The sequence below is a fragment of the Agrilus planipennis genome, unplaced genomic scaffold, assembly GCF_000699045.2.
Source record: "Agrilus planipennis isolate EAB-ADULT unplaced genomic scaffold, Apla_2.0 scaffold12, whole genome shotgun sequence".
In the NCBI taxonomy this organism is placed as follows: Eukaryota; Metazoa; Arthropoda; class Insecta; order Coleoptera; family Buprestidae; genus Agrilus; species Agrilus planipennis.
The window spans coordinates 1,822,024-1,845,613 of NW_020439003.1; the positions used below are offsets into that span (position 1 = coordinate 1,822,024).

Genomic DNA, 23,590 nt, shown 5'->3' on the forward strand with positions numbered 1-23,590 from the left:
TAAAGTGTCTTAATTAACAATTAATTTAAAAAGAAATTAACCATCTTCGGTTAAGATGAATCTTATCTCTAGTTTTTTGTTAAAATGAAAATAACAAATTAATCCATACTTAATTATTAACACTAAAATCTTCTATTATAAAGTCAATATTTTCCTAATATAAATAAAAAACAATCCAGTCGAGCAATGTAATAATAAGCTTATTCTGGCCTTTTCCAAAAATTATAAAAAGGATTTGTGTTTGTATTTTTTTTTTATTGTTAATTTAAAAGATTCGATGTACGTACATATTTACAAGGATATTAAAAAATTACGCTTATTCTAAGGCATGTTGGTCCAAGTTGACGAAATCATTTTAAGGCAGTTGTCGCGAAACACAAGTCAGTTGGCGCGTTTGAAATTAATCACTCGTCCCACAGGCACAACTGCTTTTGCGACACGAAATACGAAAAATGATGGCATTTACGGCATGTTTTTATCCCGCATCGGTATGTCATTGCCGAGTTTTTGTTCTCCCCTTTACCTTTACAATATTTTAGACCGCAAGGATACCATCCGATACACAATTCTAAATGACACTGACAAGGGGACCACACCTTTTTCACTTCTGAACAACTGAGAAGGGCATTATCTTGATCCGAAACACCTATTTCGTTCAGCAATGGGTCCGTTCCTGTAGGAAATCTTTTCACAGCATTGAGATATACGTTTTCCGAAAGACCTGTAACAAATAGAACATTGTTTAATCATATTATTGCCACAATTAAATAATTTATTGGTTTATGAATGTATTTTTGCACAAGAACACATGATTCTCGACATCTAAGGAGTCAGGTAGGTGTTTGTTTGGAGTATGACTCTATTTGGGTGCGAAACGTCGACGGTTTGGAAAAAAGGATTTGTTCAAACAGAGGGCGTTGTGGATTGGGCAGATATGGACTAGTTAGTCATATTAAAATCAGGGCTAGCAGATAAGTAGCACAGGGGTATGCATTTAATTTGATTAGATTAGGGATGTAGGATTTTATACGAGGGCGGTTCAATAAGTACCCGTGTTTGAAGACGGAGGACGTTTCTGAGGGAAATTGGTGTTGTCATCGTGTGCTGCCATATATCAAACCACGCCAAAACGAATTTCAGACTGATTGATAGGTTAGTTTGGATTTCGCAGCCATTCGACTGAGACGTGTTTCGTTATTTTCGCTAAGATGGAAAAAGAGCAGTATCGTTCGGAAACCGAGGAAATCGTTTTACGGATTTTTTAGGAAAAGGAAGAACGATCACTGGACAATACTACAGTAAGTTATTGGAGGCTTCGACAAAAAATTGAAGGAGACACGGACGCATTTGACGAAAAAGAAGGTGCGTTTTCAACAGGATAACGCACCGGCACATTCATCAGGAGTTGTTGCTCCAAACTGCATGAATTACGTTATAAATTTGCTGCCGCACACCCCTTACTCACTCGATTTGACTCCCTGCGACTTCATCTTGTTCCCTACCATAAACAAATGACTAGAGAGAAAGAAATTTAGCTCAAACGAGGAACTCATCGCCGAGACAGGGGGGATTTTGGATAGTTCGACAAATCTTATTTTTAGGAGGGGTAAAAAAAATGGCAGGGTCGTTGGGAGAAGTGTATTTTTCTAAAAGGGGAGTATGTTTAAAAATAAAAACAAATTTAAAAAAAAGGTGTCTTCATTTCTAACACGGGTACTTATTGAACCGCCCTCGTATTAGCTTAGAATAGGAAAGAGTTGAGGCGCGTGTCCAACCAGCCTTATAACTAACGACCTTTTGATGACGATAAGTACAGGGTGACGCAAAAGTTGCTACGCCCTTTATAGTGTTCGTAAATGATAATTTCTGTATGCATACGACACTATAATTACTTAGTCAAATCAGAATCTTGTTTTGAATAAATACCATCATATCAACTCAGTTATTGATTACAATCCGTTATAATTATTCATATTATTATTGCATTGTTCGAAACCAAAGGGATTGTAGCGTCAGATCAGAAAAATAAAAACAATTTTTTCGGGGATTTGGATTAAAATTAAATAATCCCAAATAACTTAAAGCCTAATTACATTATAGGTCTTCAATAATGTGCATAAGCCTAAATTATACAGGTAGTTATTTACTTTTTAAGTATGTACAATAGTATTTCTACAACACTGATGATAACAAAACGTAAATTCATGGATCCTTCATTCGAAATATCCGACGAATGCATTTCTGTTAAACATATATCGTTCATATACCTAAGGGGACAATAATTTATAGAAAATTGCACCCAAAAAAAAGTTTTAAGCAGCTAATGTGGAAAACTGAAAGCTTATGTATGCAGCTTTGGAAACATTTTGCAACACAAGCTGTACACATACGTTTGTAGCAGAGTCTGAAAAGGAATGAGGCGCTACTTGCTCACTATTCGTAAACAACTTCTATTGCTCTCAAAGGCGCCGTGATTTTGACATCAAAGAAGAAATCCTGTTTTATGAACCCGTACTCATGAAAAGTATACAGGAAATAAAATTGAAAACGCGATATAAAAAATAAAAAAGGTTTTTTATCTTTAGTCAGAATGGCGCTATGCCTATTTTTATTAAATGCTTTCATGCCTCATTTCTATAAGATAATTTCAAATACAGTGTAAACTCTTTATAACGTCACTCGGTTTAACGACAAACTCCTTAAAACGTCGAAATTGCTTGACTTTGGTTGGTTTACATTGTTTTCTATACAATATTACACTCTATATAGCGTCACGCTCACTCTATTTAACGACAACAATGCGGCATTATAAATCATTGAGCAATACTTTCTAAGTTGCCGAAATAGATAAGAACTGCAGCTGTGTATGTTGTTGAAGAAGACGATCCTGTCCCTCCACCAAGCATCAAACAAGCACTTGATGCAGCGAAACTATTAAAAAAATACTTTTTATATAATCAAATTGATCCAGCAGTATCTCAAGATATGAGTAAGATACGTAACAAAATACAATTAAAATATTGGAGCAGCAAAAAACATCAGACGAAGATAACAGGCTATACGCAATGTATGAATAATAATGTTCGTGTGCAAAATGTGTACTATATTGGTAAATGCATATTATTATAGAATAGTAAAATAATATCTTTTATTTCTCTCCATTTAACAACCACTCTTTAAAACGCCGAAAAATGTTCAGTCCCTTAAGTGTCGTTATACAGAGTTTACACTGTCTATCACATGCTTAATTTCATGACGTGATTTAACTTTAACTTTAAAACAGAAAACCAGTTGAGTAATTTAATTTAAGTTATTGCAAAAAATTGTCCATGACTTCAATCTTATCTCTGAAATTAGCATATTACATTTGAAAAGGTACGCAACCCTTGGTGTGCGATCTAAATTAAAATAAATTTAAACACTAGTGACGTTAAAAAAAAAAGAATATGATTCGAAGTGATTCAAGTAAAAACAATTTTATAGATAATTCACCGACGTTATTGTGATTTACTGACACAGTTACAATTATCTATATTATTAGCATTGCAAAACAGTTAGATATTAAAAATTAAGTTATTTAAAACAAAAATAACTTAAATTAATTAGTCATTGTTAGGAATTAATTTTTCATTCATGTGGGAACCCATTTATTTTTATATATTTTATCTTTTTTTTTGCCCGGTACTGTACATAATTATTTAATTAATCAAAAGGCGATACTTGAGTTTGGAAACGCGGGAGGACGTGAGGGCGGCCGGCATTCCGCGATGAGAATCAAATCTGTTAAGAAAAAAACCAAAGACGCGAATTACGGAAGACGTTAAGATTGCACAATATTAATTAATGTGTCGATGTGTTTTTAGTATTGGTTGTTCTTGTAAATCTATGTAATATTTCAAGTCAACATCTTCGTAACGTTTATAATACTTGCTATTGGAAAATATATATATTCTTTTCTTCCGAAAAGACCCGGTGCAGTTTTTATTTCAACAACCATCAATAAAATCCTACATTCACTTACGGTTTTTTTATTGTAATTAACAATTTAACATGACTGATACTGTACCGGTGATGTATTCCAATTAGACGGATCGCAATAGGAACATTTATTATTTACCCCAACTGTTGTATGAATCTAAAAAAAAAGTACTTGTACATATGTACCTACATACGTAGGTAGGATAGTAAGGTACAGAATAGTTAGTTGGTAAAATTCATGGGCAACGTTCATAATAAAAGGCGCACATGTACACATCAATCACGTCTGAATTTTAACAGCCACGCTCCGGCTCATACATGCAAATAGGACATCCTTATTGCCCCGAATGCCATCGATCAAGTGAGCGTCGCACAGTGAGCTTTCGCTGCTACTTTCACGTCTAGCGGAAAGCTTTACAAGCCGCTCGCATTCTTTCGCATCATTTGACCCTTTCAAACAGTAGAGTAGGTTTTTAAGAGAAGCTTACGTTTACTACTAAAGATGAAAATTTCAGATAAATTACTCAGCGAGAAACAATATGTTCGTATAAGTATGTCTATAGACACAGGGGTATTACTATGTACGAAATAAATTGTGTAACAAATGAGAAAAAATACAGTGTAAACTCTATATAACGACACTTAAGGGACTAAACATTTTTCGGCGTTATAAAGAGTGGTCGTTAAATGGAGAGAAATAAAAGATATTATTTTACTATTCTATGATGATATGCATTTACCGATATAGTACACACTTTGCACACGAACATTATTATTCATACATTGCGTACAACCTGTTATCTTCGTCTGATGTTTTTTGCTGATCCAATATTTTAATTGTATTTGGTTACGTATCTTACTCATATCTTGAGATACTGCTGGATCAATTTGATTATATAAAAAGTATTTTTTTAATAGTTTCGCTGCATCAAGTGTTTGTTTGATGCTTGGTGGAGGACCGTCTTCTTCAACAACGTACACAGCTGCAGTTATTATCTATTTCGGCAACTTAGAAAGTACTGCTCAATGATTTATAATGCCGCATTGTTGTCGTTAAATAGAGTGAGAGTGACGCTATATAGAGTGTAATATTGTATAGAAAACAATGTAATTCAACCAGTCAAGCAATTTCGACGTTTTAAGGAGTTTGTCGTTAAATCGAGTGACGTTATAAGCAGTTTACACTGTACTTAGTTTGAGTTACAGAAGTTCCATTTTATTAAGATGCAAGGAGTCAAAAAATTTTAAAAAGATAATATAAATAATACAAATGTGAATTTTAATAAATCAGGTACCTATTAAAATTAAGTAATTGCTTCTGTAGTGTCCAACCAGTCTTAGGACTGATGACCTTATGATTTCCGTATTTCCAAGCAGCATGTAACTCAGTGTTTTTCTCGACCCATTTTACACTTAAGTTTCTGGGATTTAGTTAAAAGTTCGGTTTAAAATAAAAAGTAGTAACCCAAATGTGATTATCTGCGTTTCCCCGGCATTAAAATTGCTCGGATAATACTTTTGTTTCTCATCTTGCTGCGGATTATGCTGTAATTGTATGCATTAGGATGCTGTTATGGTCATGTAACAAGGACAAAAATCGAATTTTAAAGCAATGCTCTTATTGGAAACTACGGTTTTAATGATATTTAATTAAATGTTAACGTAATGATCATTATTTTGATGAGATTCCAAACAAAAAATTCGATAATTAAACATACAGAGTAATTACGAAGAGTATTCAGCAGAAGTACATTCAGTTGTAAGTTAATTTTGAAGGAAAATATTTTTCATAAAAAAAAAAAAAATTATGAGGTCATGCATTTTCTTGATTTATTACTGCTATTAGTCTTGAATGATAGGCATAGAATTGCATTTCAATAAAATATTATATACAAGTGCAAAAGCATGTAGGCACTATCAAATACATCATGTTATGTGTGTGACGTTTAATCCATTTATTTTAAATAAATAATTCAGACTATAAAAGAATCATATTTCTGCATTTGCTATTTGCATGCGTTAGTGATCTGTGGTAAAGTGAAAATGCGTGAAAGTATTTTTAAAAGTATTAAAAATTTAGTTAATGTCGGCCGATATGCTGGTGTAACATTTTTTAAAATAAACAAAAACAAAGTGATTTTATCCTGGCAAGATTACGTAATATATTTACCGCTATTTGTGGTTTTTAAATACTTATCTTTCTTAAGCGCGAAACAGCTTTTCCTATATTTACTGAACAACAATAGAAGACACTTCATATTCAGTGAAATTGTATTTCACATTCTTTGTCAATTAGCGAGATATTTATTTATTTATCAAGGAATTGTACAAAGAAAAGCCATGAAGAAAATTATAGAAAATACTAACGTCACAGATGTACGTCTAAACAATAACGATCTGAGGAATACAACGTTTACAAAATATATTTTATTGGTTCCTTTCCTAATTAATAGTATATATTGGGTAATTGTAACACCATTTCTTAATTATCAACATACTGGACGAACTTATATTTCTGTAATTAATAAGACAGAAGAAATGATTAATTGCTTATTGATGGAGCTGAATCTGGTGATAAACCATCGATTAAAATATCAATTGAGGACAATTAATTATCGGTTGAAGAAAGACATTGAATACGTTACATTTATAAAGAAGCAATTCAAAGAAGGCATTTTACAAATTGAAGATTTAAATGACAAAATTGATATCAAAATAAATGACATTAAACAACAACTGCACTTGCGTTGGTGCGTGAATAAAACCAGTATGGACACAAAAAAAGCTTTTGAAATTGGCATTATTGCTACATTAGCTGTTGCAACATGTTCGTTGACTGTTGTCATTGACTACGGTTTATATTTGTCTTTATTTAATACGTTCTCTTGGCGAATTTTCTTTAAGCTAATAGGTCTACTAACAGAACTAACGAAAGATATGGCAGTTTTGATGGTTATTATTTCTTCATGGACCATGATAGAAAAAGAGGTAAACAATTTGGGAAGCTAAGTAATATTTAATATAAAATTTCAATGTCACATAACTATTACATGTAATCAATCAAAGCTCTGTGTATTATCAAATGAATGATAGAAACCTTTACTCCTTAATAACTTCGAATTATTAGATATTATCAAACATTGGGGAAAATCAGATATATATATATAACACATGATTTCGAGGTTTTGTTCTGCATCTAGCATCGGATTTTGTAACATAATGTATAATATATCAAGAAATCGCCACTTGCTAACAGAAGTATTCATAAATATGCTCGATAAAGGGCTTTCTAAGTGCTAAATTCAATCTATAACTTAATTTATAGGCACGCAAATTAATAAACAATGAAAATGAAGAAGGCTGAGGTAAGAATATAAACTAGTAAGACATTCACCCCTAGCTACCACAGACACGTGTTTCGTCCACTTTAATTGTCATTATCAAAGTATACAACGTATCTTGCGTTGATAATGATGATTAGAGTTATTTTATTCGCCTGCCTCGGTCCAAGTTTTTTTCGTAGCTCCCTTGGAACACTTAGACAAATGCTGGGGCAGTAATTATCCTCCTCTGTATTCATTTCCCCGACAACCATCCACCCATTTCCATGTGATCCCTGTAAGGAGGCTTCTTCCCTACCCTCCGGCGTGATTGGAAAAAAATGTCTGTCCACCTACATAATAAGAGGTGTTGGGAATAAATTACTCAAATGCTCAATTTTTTCTAGTTTGACAGATACATAACTTCGTAAAGCCCTTATCGAATATATGAAATACCGTAGTTAACAAATAATATCGGTAGATGGCGACATAATGTCAATGAATTGTCTGATTTATCTGATCTGCCCGTGGTGCATTGATAAGAAATAGTAAATTGCTAACATACAACATAATGTTCTTTAGTAATTACACTTTGTATAGGTACTTCAACGATTTTGGTTTTGGCTTTTTCAGAAAAAGACAAATATCCAAAAACCAATTTATGACTGTGCGTTTCAGAAAATACTACAAACGGCACAGTGAACGCCATCTGTAGCACGATGCTACATTTTAGGATTACGTATTTTTCAACAAGGTCCACTTTTGTGGATATCTGCTTGCTGAAAACGTATCCTGGCGTAGCCAACCTCAACGTGATAGGCACGTTAGCTAAATCGAATAAAATAATTCGAAGTGGTCTGTATTCTGTCGAAACGTATTTTTACGTAATCCTAAAATTAGTAGTATTTTCTGAAACGCACTGTTAAGACAGCAGGTAAAAGTTGGTCTGTGTTCTGTCGGAGCTGCCTGCGACGCGCTGATGAGATCCAAAAAGATCGAAATCGCGATCCGCGTCTAGCAGTTTCGACGCACGCTTGTAACTAGAAATAATTTAAGATACTTTTAATATACTAGATTATCGTGCAGTGCTAAACAATACTTTTTATGTTTAGGCAACCGAAACAGGACCTCTTATCCACGAGTTCTGGAATAGCGTCATAGACTTGGAGTCGTCTACAAAATCAGCAGAGTTTCTAAAATTGGCATCTCTCCATATTATTTACACCACTCCGTCATTTTCAATACTCAATATTTTACAACTGAATTGGGATGCAATGTCTGCAGTAATGTTTTTAGCAACATGAGAAAGTTTGGCAATTTCATCACGACTTTTTTTCAGATTGTCAATATTGCTGTTACATACTCTACCAGTTTTCTTCAACTGCAACTCAACGCAATGCGAAACAGGAAAAACTTACTTTAGTGCACAAAGTCGTTCTTCTTAAAGTAAACAAAGGCTTTCAACATATTTATTTTGATGCTTTCTGTAATAATTAGTCTAAAATAATATTTTTACTAACTTACTGATTTGTTTCGTTTAGTGTTGTAAAAGTTTATACTTCTTGTAATATACAAAACAGTGAATAATAAAATTTGGATTTACTGCAGTTGTTTAACAATTTTTATTAATTCTTTCATTAATAATAAATTATAAGCATCGGAGCAGTCTATTTTACTTTCATTACACTATTACCTTTATTTTCATTTTAGAAAAACATCTATAGTTCAATCCTCCAAAATGGAGATGAGATAGTAGGGTCAGGTATCTTTACAATTGTAAACATTTTTTTTATTTTAATTCTGAAATTAGTCCACTCTGTTACATTTTTTATAAAAGTCACCTCGGCACGAGTCAACAGTACATACTAAAAAGATGCCAGACGATACATTAAGGAGATTCAGTAGTACACGCGTCGTAGAGTAAAAACATGATTATCGGTTCTAGATATCATGAGTTTAATGTTTGAAACAGAGGTTTGAAATTTTGTAGTAAGATAGATAAAGCTTTATTCTAAAGTCTGTCGAAGGCCATTTTTTAATTTTTTTAATTTCTATTGGAAATACGTGTCCTACAAGAAGCATCAACTTTAAGCACTTGTAAAAGCTTTTAATGACTATATTATTGAAAACCAAAAACGTACCGAGTTAGTGTGAACAATGTTTATGATAGAAGTTTTTCGGAAAAATTCACACTAGGCGCGAACGGTTTATTGCGGTCAATCCCCTTAATAAATGACACCGACTCTTTTTCTGTTTACCGATTGCATCCGCGAATAATGAAATTTTTAGCCGCGAATACAGGAACTGGGTTGTAATTTTTTCACCCTCGAATAATGAAAACGCGAATAAGGAAACCATGAATAAGGAACTTTTACTGTAATTCCAAAAGGTACTGAACAATAGAAAACAAAATAAAATTTATGGCTGTTTATTGACTGTTTACTCGCAGTTGTTACGTATATTGACTAAGCAAAGTCGAAATAACAATGTGTAATGTAAGTGTTCTATCTAACGTTACGTCTTCTGAATTTGAGACACGTTCCAGAAGTTTAACAAAATGTGTGGGATTTAGACTTTGTCAAACTAACTCTTACGTTAACTTCGTCAGGGAACTTGTAAAAGTTGGAGTGCAACCGGAACGATGAATAGTTAGTGTGTGTATTTCAGTAGCTCAACTTCTATCGCTTTATGGAACTGAATGCAAGTTATGTTGCCGGAAATAGAATTGTCGTTCCTCATTTCGTAGTTAATTTCCGGTTTCCCTAACGTTTCGTAAATCAACACATGCGGTCTCGTATATAAATGACGATGATCATCTCTCATACGGAATATTGCAATGTGTCGTTATAAAGTAAGCGATATCATTTCGTGGAATGGAATTTTCTTGCAAAGCAGTGCCTTTTAATGACAGAATATCAACGTAGATAATATCTCTCAGATTACATCATTCAGTAGCTAGTTGTTGGTCGACTATAATTTTTCGGAATTATTTTTACATTATATATTTATTATACAGACATAAATTTTTCATTTGCAATACATAGGGTTTCACACGAGAGCGAGATTTTTCTCGTCTCTCTCGTTTTTTATGAAGTTTTTATTCGAAAAATTTAATTTCTGTAAAGCACAATAAACTCATCTTCTAACTACATTAAACTCTAATAAAATTTTTATATCCTATTTCTATACTATTTTCGTTTCCTTCGACTTAATTATCAAATTTTATAATTTAAAATTTATATCTGCTCAATAAAAAAATATTTGGCTACAATTGGAAATGAGAGAGGGAATATTAAACAATAGTAGTTACAAAAAGAATTTTTGTTGGTTAGTTTAGTTAGCAGCAGAATTAAAATTTCCAGTAATATTTATCATTTTTATTTCAGTTACTTCGAACAGGTTTGCCATTTTATAGAAACCGAGGAATTCAGAAGGTAATTAATAGTATTTTATTAGACGCTTTTATATGCTTCTTGAACTCATTCGGCATTACCTGCATTATTTTCGAGGAATTTCATAGAATTCATAAATTATACATACATTCAGTAACATATCGACAAAAATGACCTATGGAAGATTTTGAAAAGTATAGGGCTGAAGGCTATCTATTGGATATGTTTTATTGCATTGATCGGGTCATCGTGAAACGCGAGTGAGCTGTATCGAGAGATCAGAAAGCGAGCATTAAATCGCATGGATTTTGCTGAGGGTGGCGCGAATAGCTTCCCATAAAACCGCCGTTTTGTAATATGAAATAGATGACCCCCGACTGTTCAGCGAAAACCTATCAATCACCTCGAACGGAGACGCGGCACCTGGTGGACGTTGACAGATTGATGCCTCGGCCGCTACTCGTTCCTGTATGTATGATGCTTTAGCATCCCCTGTCCGGCACGTCAACGTCATCATCCCCTGATACCACATGTTCTGATGGCGCACAAATGATAATAATAATAATAATATCACTAATAACTTTGTCCGGTATTGATAAAATTAATGATCATTACTGATTTATTGCGTTTCTATCCCCGTTAACATTAATATATGAATATTAATGCGTTGCTGTGTCACATGAACCTTATCGAAAGGAATTAGGTGATATTTATAAAAGGTTTCTATTTGTGTATAGAACGATTAAATGCCGGAACGGAAATCCCTGTTATTTAGAGTCTATCAGGGCTTTATATATACGTGTTATCGAGTAAAAAACCTTCGATCTTACCCTACACCATCTACTACTCATTTCATTTTTAGGTACTGAAAAGTGTGACCTAACCAATTCTTCAATTTTTCCTTTCATAAAAGTTCTTTTTCGAGTGTTTCTGTTAGTATTTCTGTTTTTATTCGCTTTTTTCTTTTTGCATTTTCTTCTCTTGAAACAGCTTTAGATAATGGTCGTAATGTTAGAGAAGAAAATTCTATCGATATTCCTACACTAAGATCTAATGCTACTGAGCTAACTGCTTCATACACGTTTGTGAATATAAAGGAACAACGGGATCTGTATATTTTGTGTTTAGGCATTCTGAAACGAATGACAAAGAATATAAATAATTTTCACTAAATGAAATATGAAATGCCAGAAAGCGAGAATCCTGAAGCTACATTGTATGGTTTCATTTCTTTTGATATGCGTTGTATATGGGGGTTATTTTTGAGAGATAAAAAATCGTTAATGTTTCTTCCGCATTATTCTCTAAACTGGGGTAAGTTGCAACAAGTTATGCTCAATATATCTTTTCCTCTTTAACTGCCAAAATATCCCATCTCATATAAATATCCACAACTTTCTGTCAATGCTAATAAGGGCAGGTCTTATAATATTAAACTCTACCATTTAATTTTTTCCTTTAAACTATGCCAACCTCCGACACTGTCAATTCACTTAACCTTGTCGAAAACAGAAATACTGCCAGATTATTTACCGACAGTCGAATACAGTTCCTACTTTATTGCATGAAACATCCTCGCTCCTGGACTCCCCCATTTATTATAGATACACACCAATTGCTTCATTACCCAGTGGCCTCCTCAAATGATTCAATAAATCATCATAACGACTGCCACTTCCGGAACTCTAGATTGTTGTCGCGGTACCCACTGAAGATATCATCTTCAGTTGTCGACGAAACGTCTTGATTTATTAATCGTTCAGTTTGATCACAACACATCAGCCCGCTCGAATCTTTGATTTCAATTTCTTACCTATTTTGCGTATTGCAGTTATGCAGATGTCAACAAATGCGTGACATATAAGGTATAAACATGAAACGTTTCGTAAATGATTTTTTTTTTTGTTAAGATGAAATGGACTACAATGTTAAATGTTTTCCTTTTTATCTTTTTTGCTCCGGAAGAAACGGAAAGTCACGTCACTGTAACAATTTCCCACGAAATAAACTTCTGAACAATCATGATGTCCTGATAGATTTACTGTTAAATGACATTATCATATACCAGGAACTTCTAACCGAAAAAAATTCTTTCCTTTTCGTTACTCTGTTTACTTTAAAATTAATTAGCAACCGAAGCTCTCTTTAGACGGGTAGCAAAGAATAATTTTAGTTAGACGTTTTCTTGTTTAACAAACTTGGCTGAACGAATGTTTTTTATTCCGCAGTGAAAGAACATAATCTTCAATAATACTGAAATGAATAAGAAAAATGATGACATCCTAGCTCGAAGCGATAATTATTTTTTTCCATACAACCGGAAATTCTATTAAATCTTCTTATTTGTTTCTAAAATAACAATTTATTGTATAGGACTTGGATTTTGTAGAGGCATTGTCAATTTTGATTAACATGCTTCTGAAATTTTACTATCTTTGGGGTGCTGAGTATATTTTAACAGGGAGCAAAAATTGCTCGCGCACAAATGAGAAAAATAGCAGGCAACGCAAGCTGCGTGAGCAACAGTAATATCAATATACTTAAGAAGGGTCAGAAAAATGAGCGAAAATATTATCATTAATCATTTGGGTCACTATATCCGTATATGATTTCATAATAAACGATGTCATTTTAAACGGGGTCATTATATCCCAACTTTTCTATAGAGAATTTAATACGAAAACCAAAGTTAACACTGCAATTACTTCATATTAAGTGGTTGGTCAATATAGGCGGAGTTATAATAAACGAATTCCACTGTAGTATCGCTTTAGAATTCGTCAGAAATGGCTAAAGGTACAATCGCAAATTAAAATTAATATCATCACTGGAGTCTAATCCCGTAAAATATTTAGAGATTCTAACTAAACGCAATAAAAATAATTAAATCTATGTAAAATGTATATTATCGGTTGGTCAATATAGGCGGAGTCATAATAAACGAATTCCACTGTATACTTTTTATCGCATGTAGGTACATGAGTATCTCCCTTTTTAATGGACGAATATTGTGGTAAAATATGATCTCTCTCCATAATATTCAAAATTTAAAATACTGCGTTTATTGGGAGTTTTGCAAATAATATAGGAATTATAATTAATCTCTCTCACATTTTTACAGTACTAAATTTTTGTTATGGTACATTATTGGAAAAGATAAAATTGCATTACTTATTTAAATATAGTCGATTAAACGAATGATAAATCTTAGAAAATATTAAATTTTTAACAAATAATACAAAACATTTGGACTGCGAGCTATGTCCGCACTTCTTTGGCTTTCAGTCTGTTAGAATATTGAGAGAATTGATAAAAATGGAACATAAATTGAACATGTTATACCGAAATCAACAATTTTGATAATTCTGTCGGTAGGTTATAGGAAAAACGGCTAACGTGTTTTAAACGAAATATAGCCAATTATACCTATAAAAGATATTTTCTTTCACCAACTGTAAGATGTTAATATATAAGTTCGAAACGTAAAGTTTCGTTTTTTTTATTCGTAAGATACATTTTACATTTTCGTAATTGAGAAGACAGAAAATTCACTTTTCATTTAAATATATTTTATAAGAAGTCAAATTAAGTAAATTATTAAGAGATTTACAAACCAAAATGCTACGCATATTTTCTTAGTAGCACCATAACAATTGAGTTTCCAAATTTCTTTAAATTCCCAAGCATTGTTCGACTAAAGGAGATTATCCGCGAATTATTTTGAAAATTACAATTCCCAACACACATCCCGATGTCGGACCTAAATGAGAAAGTAAACGAATGTAGGTCTCCCTTAATATCGGATTCGGTATTCGTCGATCCATCACACGTCAGTTGCCCCCCAAGGACCGTCGTAACCGTTGGAATAATGCGACATTTCCGTTAAAGTGATTGATAGATTGTGTAGACTTTGGAATATCTATTTTATTTTATATTACAAAACGAACCTTTCAGGTCGGATGGAAAGTGTAAACGTCCGTAACAGGGAATTAGCGGCTGCTTTCTGATTTTTTGTCCGGGCTTTCAAGGTTTCAAGGAAACCCCCGGCAAAAAATCAACGGGCCACACCACCACGCCGCGCCGCGCCGTTAAAGCACTCTTCCTCTTCTATTTACATTCATGGATCAGCTTTTTACGACGGATTAGAGCGTCCATTAGCGCAAGAAAACGTAAAATGTGACGGCATAAAAAACTGCACAGCCATCAGTTGCATATGTGGATAAATGTACAATAAGAATTTTTAGAGAGGGTAGCTAATGCCCAACGAGGTTGCCCAAATTACTACGTGTACACCTCCATGAAGATGTTCCATAAAGCACACACATAGTATATGTAACGCCTTGGCGTATTCTAGCATCACCATGAATACCGCAAGGGGTAATTAAACAAATTTCATCATTCGATAATTTTTAACATTTATTTGTTTTTATGACTTGTAGGTAGTTGTTACAGTGTAATTTTAGTTGTATTTATTAGTATTAGGGATAATTATACAATATTTAGCATGGTGTAATTTTTAATATTTATATAAGTTATTGCATTGGCTGCTATAGTGTATAAATGTACATTATTACAAATATCACCCTGTTGGGGCCTCTCAAAACATTTGGTCCCAATAGATAAATTCTGCGAAGGCTTCGTCGGTCAGCTACCCTTATTTAATTGCACTACGCTGTAATGATGTCTATGTATTTTTGGGTCTTTTCCTATATTTTTCTATAGCTTTTGTTCTCGCAGGTACTGGTGGTGGTAATATTATAGTTTGATTTTATTCCATTTTCAGCAGTAGCTTAGTTCAGTTCAAAAAGTTAAGTTTTGTCGTTCAGCTTAACCAGATCTATTTTTTGTTGCTAAATTTGTCTTCCGTTTTTACATTGTCTTCATGTTCTGAATATGTTTAAGTGTTGTAAATAAAGTGTGTACATAGTTTTGTTTTACACTGGAATTTTATTCACTTTGGTCATTTATCCGAAAACATTCTGAGAAAATACTGCTCGTGGAAACACGGCAAACAGTAGTAACCAACTTTATTTTTCGTCAATTGTAAACTGTAAGATCCTAAAAAAATCGCATACTTTTCTTTTAATGTTGCTTCTGTAAAAAGTGCTGAAACATGACTGTAACACTGGCCGTTATAAAAATAAATCTCAATATAAGGTAATTCACGATGACGGGGTCGATATTCCGTTTGGATAAAAAGTAGAGTTTTAAAAATTCGTGGCATCAAGCAATCGAAATATATCTTTCGTACATATCTGTTTAAATTCCGATTCAAGCGAAATTCCAGTCTGGTACTTATCAGAATGTATTTTACTGCATCTTCCAGTTTTACAAGGAAAAATATGTAACTCTATTCAAAAAAATTCTTACCGCTACATACCTACTATATCTTTTTCATCATAAGGTTGTCAGTCCTAACACTGGTTGGCAAGCACCTCTACTCTTTCCTATCCTGGGCTAATCTTTGCATTTCCCTTAAACTAGAAAAACCCATATTCATTTACGAACAGTAATCTAATCTAGGTCTACCTCTAACCCTTCTAACTCCCGTTTCTGCCTCTAATTTGTCTCTGGCTAGATCTCCATGCATAAGAAGGAATCCTATCAACCTATCTTGCCTATTTCTTACTGACTTCCATAGAGTCCCTTGTTTTCGTATTATTTCTAATACCTCTTCATTTCTAACCTTCTCTATCGGCGGTATTCTCATCATTCGCCTGTAACACCACTTTTCGAACACTTCTAACCTTTTCTTTTCCGCCGCTCCCACTGTTCATGTTTCGCACCCGTACAGCGCCACGGTCCAAACATACCTACACCTTTAAAAACATTTTTCGAATTTCTAAATTACCCGTTCGCGAGCATAGAAGTAACTTCTTCTTATTGAAGGTGACTCGACCCTGCTCTATCGTCTGCTTTATATCCCTACTACTCTTTTCGTCCTGACTTATCTGACTTCCTAGATACCTAAAATCAGTCATTTCTTCAAAGTTTTCGTCTCCCATCTTTATATTCGCTCTTTCTTTACTTTTCCTTCCTTTGTATACCAGTATTTTTGTTTTACTTTTATTTATTTTCATAGATTACTGTTTTGTCAATATCGCTACCATTTTATTTAAAGTTAACTCCTCCTTACATCTTTTTGTCAACATAAAATTGTTGAAAATGTTCTGCATACGAAGAACACCTCAATTAGTAAAATAAATTGAAAATATTTATAAGAATATATTCAACGCTTTGTGAGAAATTGTCCGCACAAATTCTATCAGGGCGGTCATTTGCGGTCAACGATCTTGTTTTCTAATCAACGTGATTTCTGGAAACCGTAACGGCTTTTACAGAGGAAAACATTCCAAACGCAACCCGATACTAATTAAATCAAACTGTGTAAACTAAAGGGTTAATTAGTAAGATATCGTCTCTACACTGTATATATGATCATCTAATGAATTTTAATGACAGGCCCCACAATTTCAATAACACTTCGCTTAGGATTTAACATTATAATAGCTTGTTTGCTACTAGATAGTGTGAGCTGGGTCCTAAAAAGAAAAAGGATTACTTGACTTTATTCCCTCTTAAGAATAATTTAAATATGCAGGAAGAAGAGATACATCTTGGACAGGTTAAGGATGTTTGAGAGGTATGTCAAAATGCTACGACTACGTGTACACCTCCATGAAGATGTTCCATAAAGCACACACATAGTATATGTAACGCCTTGGCGTATTCTAGCATCACCATGAAAATTTTGATGGTTATTATTTCTTCATGGACCATGATAGAAAAAGAGGTAAACAATTTGGGAAGCTAAGTAATATTTAATATAAAATTTCAATGTCACATAACTATTACATGTAATCAATCAAAGCTCTGTGTATTATCAAATGAATGATAGAAACCTTTACTCCTTAATAACTTCNTTTTACGCTCATTATTAATAGAGATTGAAACTAAATATTTTTTTGTGTCGAAGTTGAAATCAAGGCATATTCACTGCCAAAAGTCAGTTAAAAATTTGCCATATTATTCGTTATTTCTTATTTTATTCAAAGTTTTCGGTCAAATTCTAAATGATAAAAAAAAAGAAAAAACAGAAGTGTTTGAAATATGGTACTACAAGCGATAGTTAAGGAAGTCAACGAGGAAAAGTATGCGTAGGGTGGTAGAATACCTTCTAAGCTAATTTTTGAGTATGTGGATGCAAAAATAATATATTTTTGTAATATATTGGTTTCCATAATTTTAGCCGTTATAATTAAAACCAATCCTCACTCTTTCCTATCCTAAACTAATCTTCGCATTTCCTTAAAATTATAACACTCCACATCTTTAATCATTTGCGAACAGTAATTTAATCCAGGCCTACCTCTACTTCTATTAATTCCTGCTTCTGTTACTAATGTTTCTGAGGTATCTCCCCTACTTCTTATTGACTTCCATGGCATCAACAGTTCTCCTACTTTTTCTAATACCTCCTCATTTCTAATCTACGTATGGTATCACTCATCATTCACCTGGATCACCACATTTCGAACACTTCTATATAACCTTTTCTTATTCCCACGGGAGGCGCTCCACATTTTGAACCCCTACAGCGTCATACTCCAGACATACGCCTTTAACAATCTTTTTCGAATTTTTAAATTAACAATTTGCGAGTAGATAAGTGGCCCATTTTTTGTTAAAGGCGACTTGACCGTGCGCCATCCTTTGTTTTATATCTCTCAACAAAATAAATATATCTTGTAAAACAGTGATGACTACCCCTAGGCTATTTAGACATATGAGAATTAGAAAAATAAGTACAAAAGGCAATAGATGACATAGATTATGTTACTGTTTTCAAATAGATAGCGGGTGTTGAATGCTCTAGTTCTCAGGAAATGTATTTTGGCTCAATAAGTCTTTGGACTGACGATGATGTTGAACACACTTCATCAAAAAATTTATAAATATTTCACTTAAATTTAAAAGTGTTAAAGGAATATGAAGTATGTGATTTCGAAAATAATTAATTTCCTGAAATTAAATGCTATTTTATTATCTTAATTAACAGCGAATAGGCTTTAACGCCGTGAAATTACCTTATATTACTTTCTCTTCAAATAATTAGCTGGAGCAGTTTGCAAATCAAAATTAGTTACTGCATCTGGACAGAGGAAACCTGCAGAACAGTAAACATATTTCGAAACGCAAAAGTTTAACTTTTAATAAAAACTTTTGACACAGTTAATACAGTTGTCGCTTTCAGCGCGACTACTGTTTGAAACTGTAACTTTGTACACGCACAAAAAAGGAAAACAGTACATTTTGATACAGTTATTGCTTAATTAACTACAAATTTCTTAGAAATGTGTTAGGAAGTAAAAGTAAAATAAATATATCAAATAATTTATTTAGTATTTTTATCTGTCTAAAGTAGGAAGGTATATATCTAGTAAACTTTTGCTTAAATATTTTCACAATACAGTTAGCATTTGAAAAAAAATCTCTTCTGTATGGACGTGACAATATTACACGAGAAGTACTGAATTTAATATATTTATGTTTTTATTTAATAAAACATTCATTTTTTTAACATTAAATTTTTGACTAGTTATTTATTAAAACCACCATCAGACTTTGAGCTTATTACTCTTAATCAACACACAGTACGTTTTGCGTTTCTAAATCACGTTTATATGCTGGGTCGTAAATTCAAGTTGGCAAGCAGGTAGTTAATCTTCTACAAACCCTCGTCAAAGATAGTGAATACTACAATTAGCATTAATATCACATAACAGTAGGTGAAGATATAGTGGCAATAGCCCTCTCTTTAATAGTTTGCTTAATCAGTTTTTTTTAGTAAATTAACGTTTGTAATCATTTAAGGAAGCAACATGTTAAACTAAAGAATTTGTTCATTTCATCGTAGTTACTAATCCAGAGGGTCAGCAGCAGCTATCTCCTTAGTTCCTGCAACGTTCCTTATTTAATCAGCACATTAGAAAAGTGTCACGAAGCTGCGCTAAAAGCGAGTCGTTCTAACAAAATTTAATTTTACTAAAAGGACATTACTGCAGCTATTTATACGTGATTTTAACTTTGGCGCTTATTACAAGGCTACGAGTTGCGCGCCACAGTGGCGGCTCTCTCTCACACGCACACGCGCGAGCACACACATACACACACACACACACACACACACACACACACACACACACACACACACACGCACACGCACACGCACACGCACACGCACACGCACACGCACACACACACACCTACACACACACGCACACGCACACGCACACGCACACGCACACACACACAAACACACACACACACACAAACACACAAACACACACACACACACACACGCACACACACACACACGCACAAACACTCACACACACGCACACACACACACACACACACAACCATACTACAACAGCACCGTCAAATAACTAAAATAATATCAGTTGATTTCTCTTTTAAAAAAAGATGATTGGCAAACAAATAATAACGACCAATCAGATATGGTATATGTATTTTAAACTGTTAGGCGAATTGCTGGAATCGGTTTCATTTACAACCGCAATCCACGCTTTTAATCAAAATGTTTGCACAGTTAACTTCGGGACGCTTTGGTTTGTACACGTGACATTATCAGACATTTACATCGGACAAATTTTTTGAATTACAGGACTTAAATTCTCATTATTTTTTGTAAAATGTAATACAAATACATATATACTTGGCAAAGACGGGAACGTAAAAATTCATTTGTGAGAAGACCATACCTGAATGTAAATAAAATAAACTATTAAGTTTAACCATTTACAATAATAAAATTAATTAAAATTAAAAAAGAATAAAAAAATGAAGCACGTCAATAACAATATTAAGAAATTCAATTCAATTTGTTAGTACTAAATTAATTGAAAATCTTGCACCTTCTCCCAAAAACAGAAAATTTAACGTCCAATTAATTAACTGCTTCTGGAGTTAAAGCAATTATCTACGTAATTTGTTTTAGCCTGAACTCTACGTTAAAGTGACGTATATTCAACATTCTCGGCAAATTGCTACTCATTACCTGTTAGTCCTGTACATTGCTCAAGGATAATATTAAAGAACAATTTGTTATTTAGCTAAATAAATTGCGCATCCTTGAAAAATAAATAAAAACCATAGTAGGTGTATTTTTAATATATATATTGTGTATTTTATCATTTGCAACTAAAATGTATAAAACTAATACAAAAATAATGGTAGGAAGATGAAAGTAGAGTTACAAGTTGAATTAAACTTTCACGGCTATCGTATGAATAAACTGGATTGTTGTTTACAAAATATTTTAATGATATTCTTTACTTATTAGATGGATGATGCAGTTTCAAAACGAATGGATAGCAAATAGCATTATTTTCACAAAAACAATTGATCTTTAATGGCTGATGGTAAAAACATTTTTTATTTTTTTAATTATCACTTCCGATAGTAAGTATCCATGATTTTGCTTGACTTTGCTAGATAGACGTGAACAATATTTAATAAAAAAAATAGCGTGTTTCTTTTGTCTTTTGTTAGCTCAATTCCTCATAAGCTGTTCCTGCCACATTTTTTTTTATGTATGAAGCCCTTTTGAGAGTAAATTTTCGAACAATAACAATGGTTCCTTAATTGTCATAATCTTTTAAAAATGATTACAATTACAGACGAGTTATTTATTGAGTCATACATTTCGGATTAAACGGAACTGAATTCATATAATAAATACAGTGAAAGCCTCTTTTTGTGTATTATGATCCTGTTTATTCTCTTGTTCTTAACACGAAAGGAGGAGTATTAACAACCGCGTAACTTTTTATCGAATCTGCGGAGAAAGCCATAAATAATACGAACAACGAGCAGACATTAATTGTTACAATAAATCGCAATGTTGGAGTCCAGACCCTTAGTCTTCCTTTCCGCTCTAAACTTTAATTATAACGGAGGACGGGCAACACCTTGCACCGCGTGCTGAGTCCGTGCGGTACGGTCACACAGCACAATTTCACGATCCTCCAACCCCGCACTTACACGATTGTTTCCGATGTAATTTCTTTATTGGATGTAGGTCTAGAACATATCCCAGCGGTAATTAAATTGTTCCAGAACCGGAAATATTCAATAATTATACGACTGCTTTATTAGATATCTGACCATTTCCTAAATCAAATAAATATAAATACTCATATACAGGGTGTGCCAAGCAAACGGGTTTCTTCAATAACTGCTTTACAGTTGAAGATATCAAAAAAAGTTTCTTACAAATATGATACCATAAAAGTATCTTCATATCTTAAAATTATTTTCGATTATACAGAGTGTCCCATTTTTCCTGGAAGTAACCTCACTTCATTTTTTAAACGGAATGCCCCATTTATTATTACATTTAACATCTCGTTAAATTTAAAATACCACTTTGTTAACCATATGTTATGTCTAAAATCAATTTTTGATGCATTTTAGACATGATATGTCGCCTTTAGATCCACTGGCCATGAAATCCTTTACCAATTTGTAAGTAGTGAGAATACAAAGCTGTAGGTACCTTAAAAGTATAGTGGACAATACCTGTAAGAAGAAAGGCATCTTCACCGAAAGAACCACCCCAAATTGTAGCATGTTCTTCGGACTTTTACAATTGCACAAATATTATTAAATAATTTTTAGGTAAATGAGTAGCCATTACTCATAAAACACTTCAAACTTTAGCTTTTAAATGAAATGAGAGAACAAACTGTCCTTGAGCTGCAATCTAATCGTAAGAAGTACTTGAAGAATATTGTGTACAATAAGTGAAGAAAGCGACAACAAGTGCCACGAAATGAAATTCAGCTCTAGCAAAACTTAGTCTCATAACCGTTAGCAAAGAAAACAACGCTGTTCACTTTATAACATAGGTACTATTAAGGATAATAGTGACATCAGCGTGTCTGCACTGTACGATAAAACAGGAGCAAGATCGTTCGTACAGGATTAAACGTTGCATCAAACAAGAGCTGAACATTTCCAGCAATTTAAAGTAAGAAGAAATTTAAGAAAAGTTTTGCATAATTTATTCGTTTAACGCTTTTTTAATGTAAAAATGTTGCTTAGTCTGACATTTGATAAGCAGTTTCTAGGTACTTATAGTTTTATTTTAGCTGCAAGTAATCAAGACGCACTAGGTATATTTAAAACATTCAAACCTAGAAGTGAATTTCAAAAATATATTGATATTGCCACAAAACTAAAATGTGTTCAGTGTTTACTGTGCTTGACGTAATTTCCAACTACTAATAGGCTTCTTCAATCTGACCATTACCTAATGATTTTGAAATTAGAAAAATTATAGAGCTAATTAGTACTACTAAACAAATACCAATTGACATATACATACTTAATTTTAGCCAAAATATCTGGGAAGTCTATGAAACTTAAAGTTGCTTATTAAAAGATTTTGAATATGCGAGACAGATTTTTGATCTCTACGCTTTCTTGAAGAGAAAACTTTTTACTTTTGTTAACATTACCATGTAAAACAAGTACATTTTCTTCATTTAAATTATGGTTATACTAATACTATAAATGTGTTCTTTTATTCTTTTGTTTATAGCTCTCCCACTCTGCCCATGTAGAGCACATAACATGTACTGCACTTAATCCTATAAATCCCATTTTTTTCTACTTTGTCTACTCTACGTTTAAATTTAGATAGCAAATAATTCAAATTCCACTGATTGTTTACAGATTTACATTAAATTTATTTAAAACATGATTCAATTTATGACTAATGGTGTTGATGAATTTTACAGAAGAGTAAATTTTGTTTTGCGTTGGACATGTATTATTTGGAGGGTTATATTATATCTATAAGTAATTTTTCTT

General features: G+C 33.0%; 2 protein-coding genes across 2 annotated transcripts in view; one reads left to right on the forward strand and one right to left on the reverse strand.

Moving 5' to 3' along the window:
* Window positions 1–240: 240 nt before the first annotated feature.
* The window catches only part of LOC108736690 (out at first protein), a 163,082-nt gene continuing 139,732 nt past the window's right edge, over window positions 241–23,590 (reverse strand). Inside the window, exon 4 of the mRNA XM_018469216.2 lies at window positions 241–721. Within this exon, the coding sequence (XP_018324718.1) occupies window positions 405–721 (317 nt within the window). The 3' untranslated portion in view covers window positions 241–404. The remainder of the gene's footprint in view (window positions 722–23,590) is intronic.
* LOC108736689 lies at window positions 6,109–8,835 on the forward strand. Its single transcript, XM_018469215.2, has 3 exons — window positions 6,109–6,966; window positions 8,411–8,581; window positions 8,638–8,835. Exons 1-3 carry the CDS (start codon window positions 6,319–6,321, stop codon window positions 8,719–8,721), a joined length of 903 nt encoding a protein of 300 aa, XP_018324717.1. The 5' UTR covers window positions 6,109–6,318; the 3' UTR covers window positions 8,722–8,835.

Bases quoted from the DNA above. Each gene is read 5' to 3' on its own strand.
- LOC108736689 (XM_018469215.2), top strand. From the start codon at position 6,319: ATGAAGAAAATTATAGAAAATACTAACGTCACAGATGTACGTCTAAAC. The intron at 6,967-8,410 runs GTAAACAATTTG...TTTTATGTTTAG, and splicing joins GGACCATGATAGAAAAAGAG to GCAACCGAAACAGGACCTCT. The intron at 8,582-8,637 runs GTAATGTTTTTA...ACTTTTTTTCAG, and splicing joins ATTGGGATGCAATGTCTGCA to ATTGTCAATATTGCTGTTAC.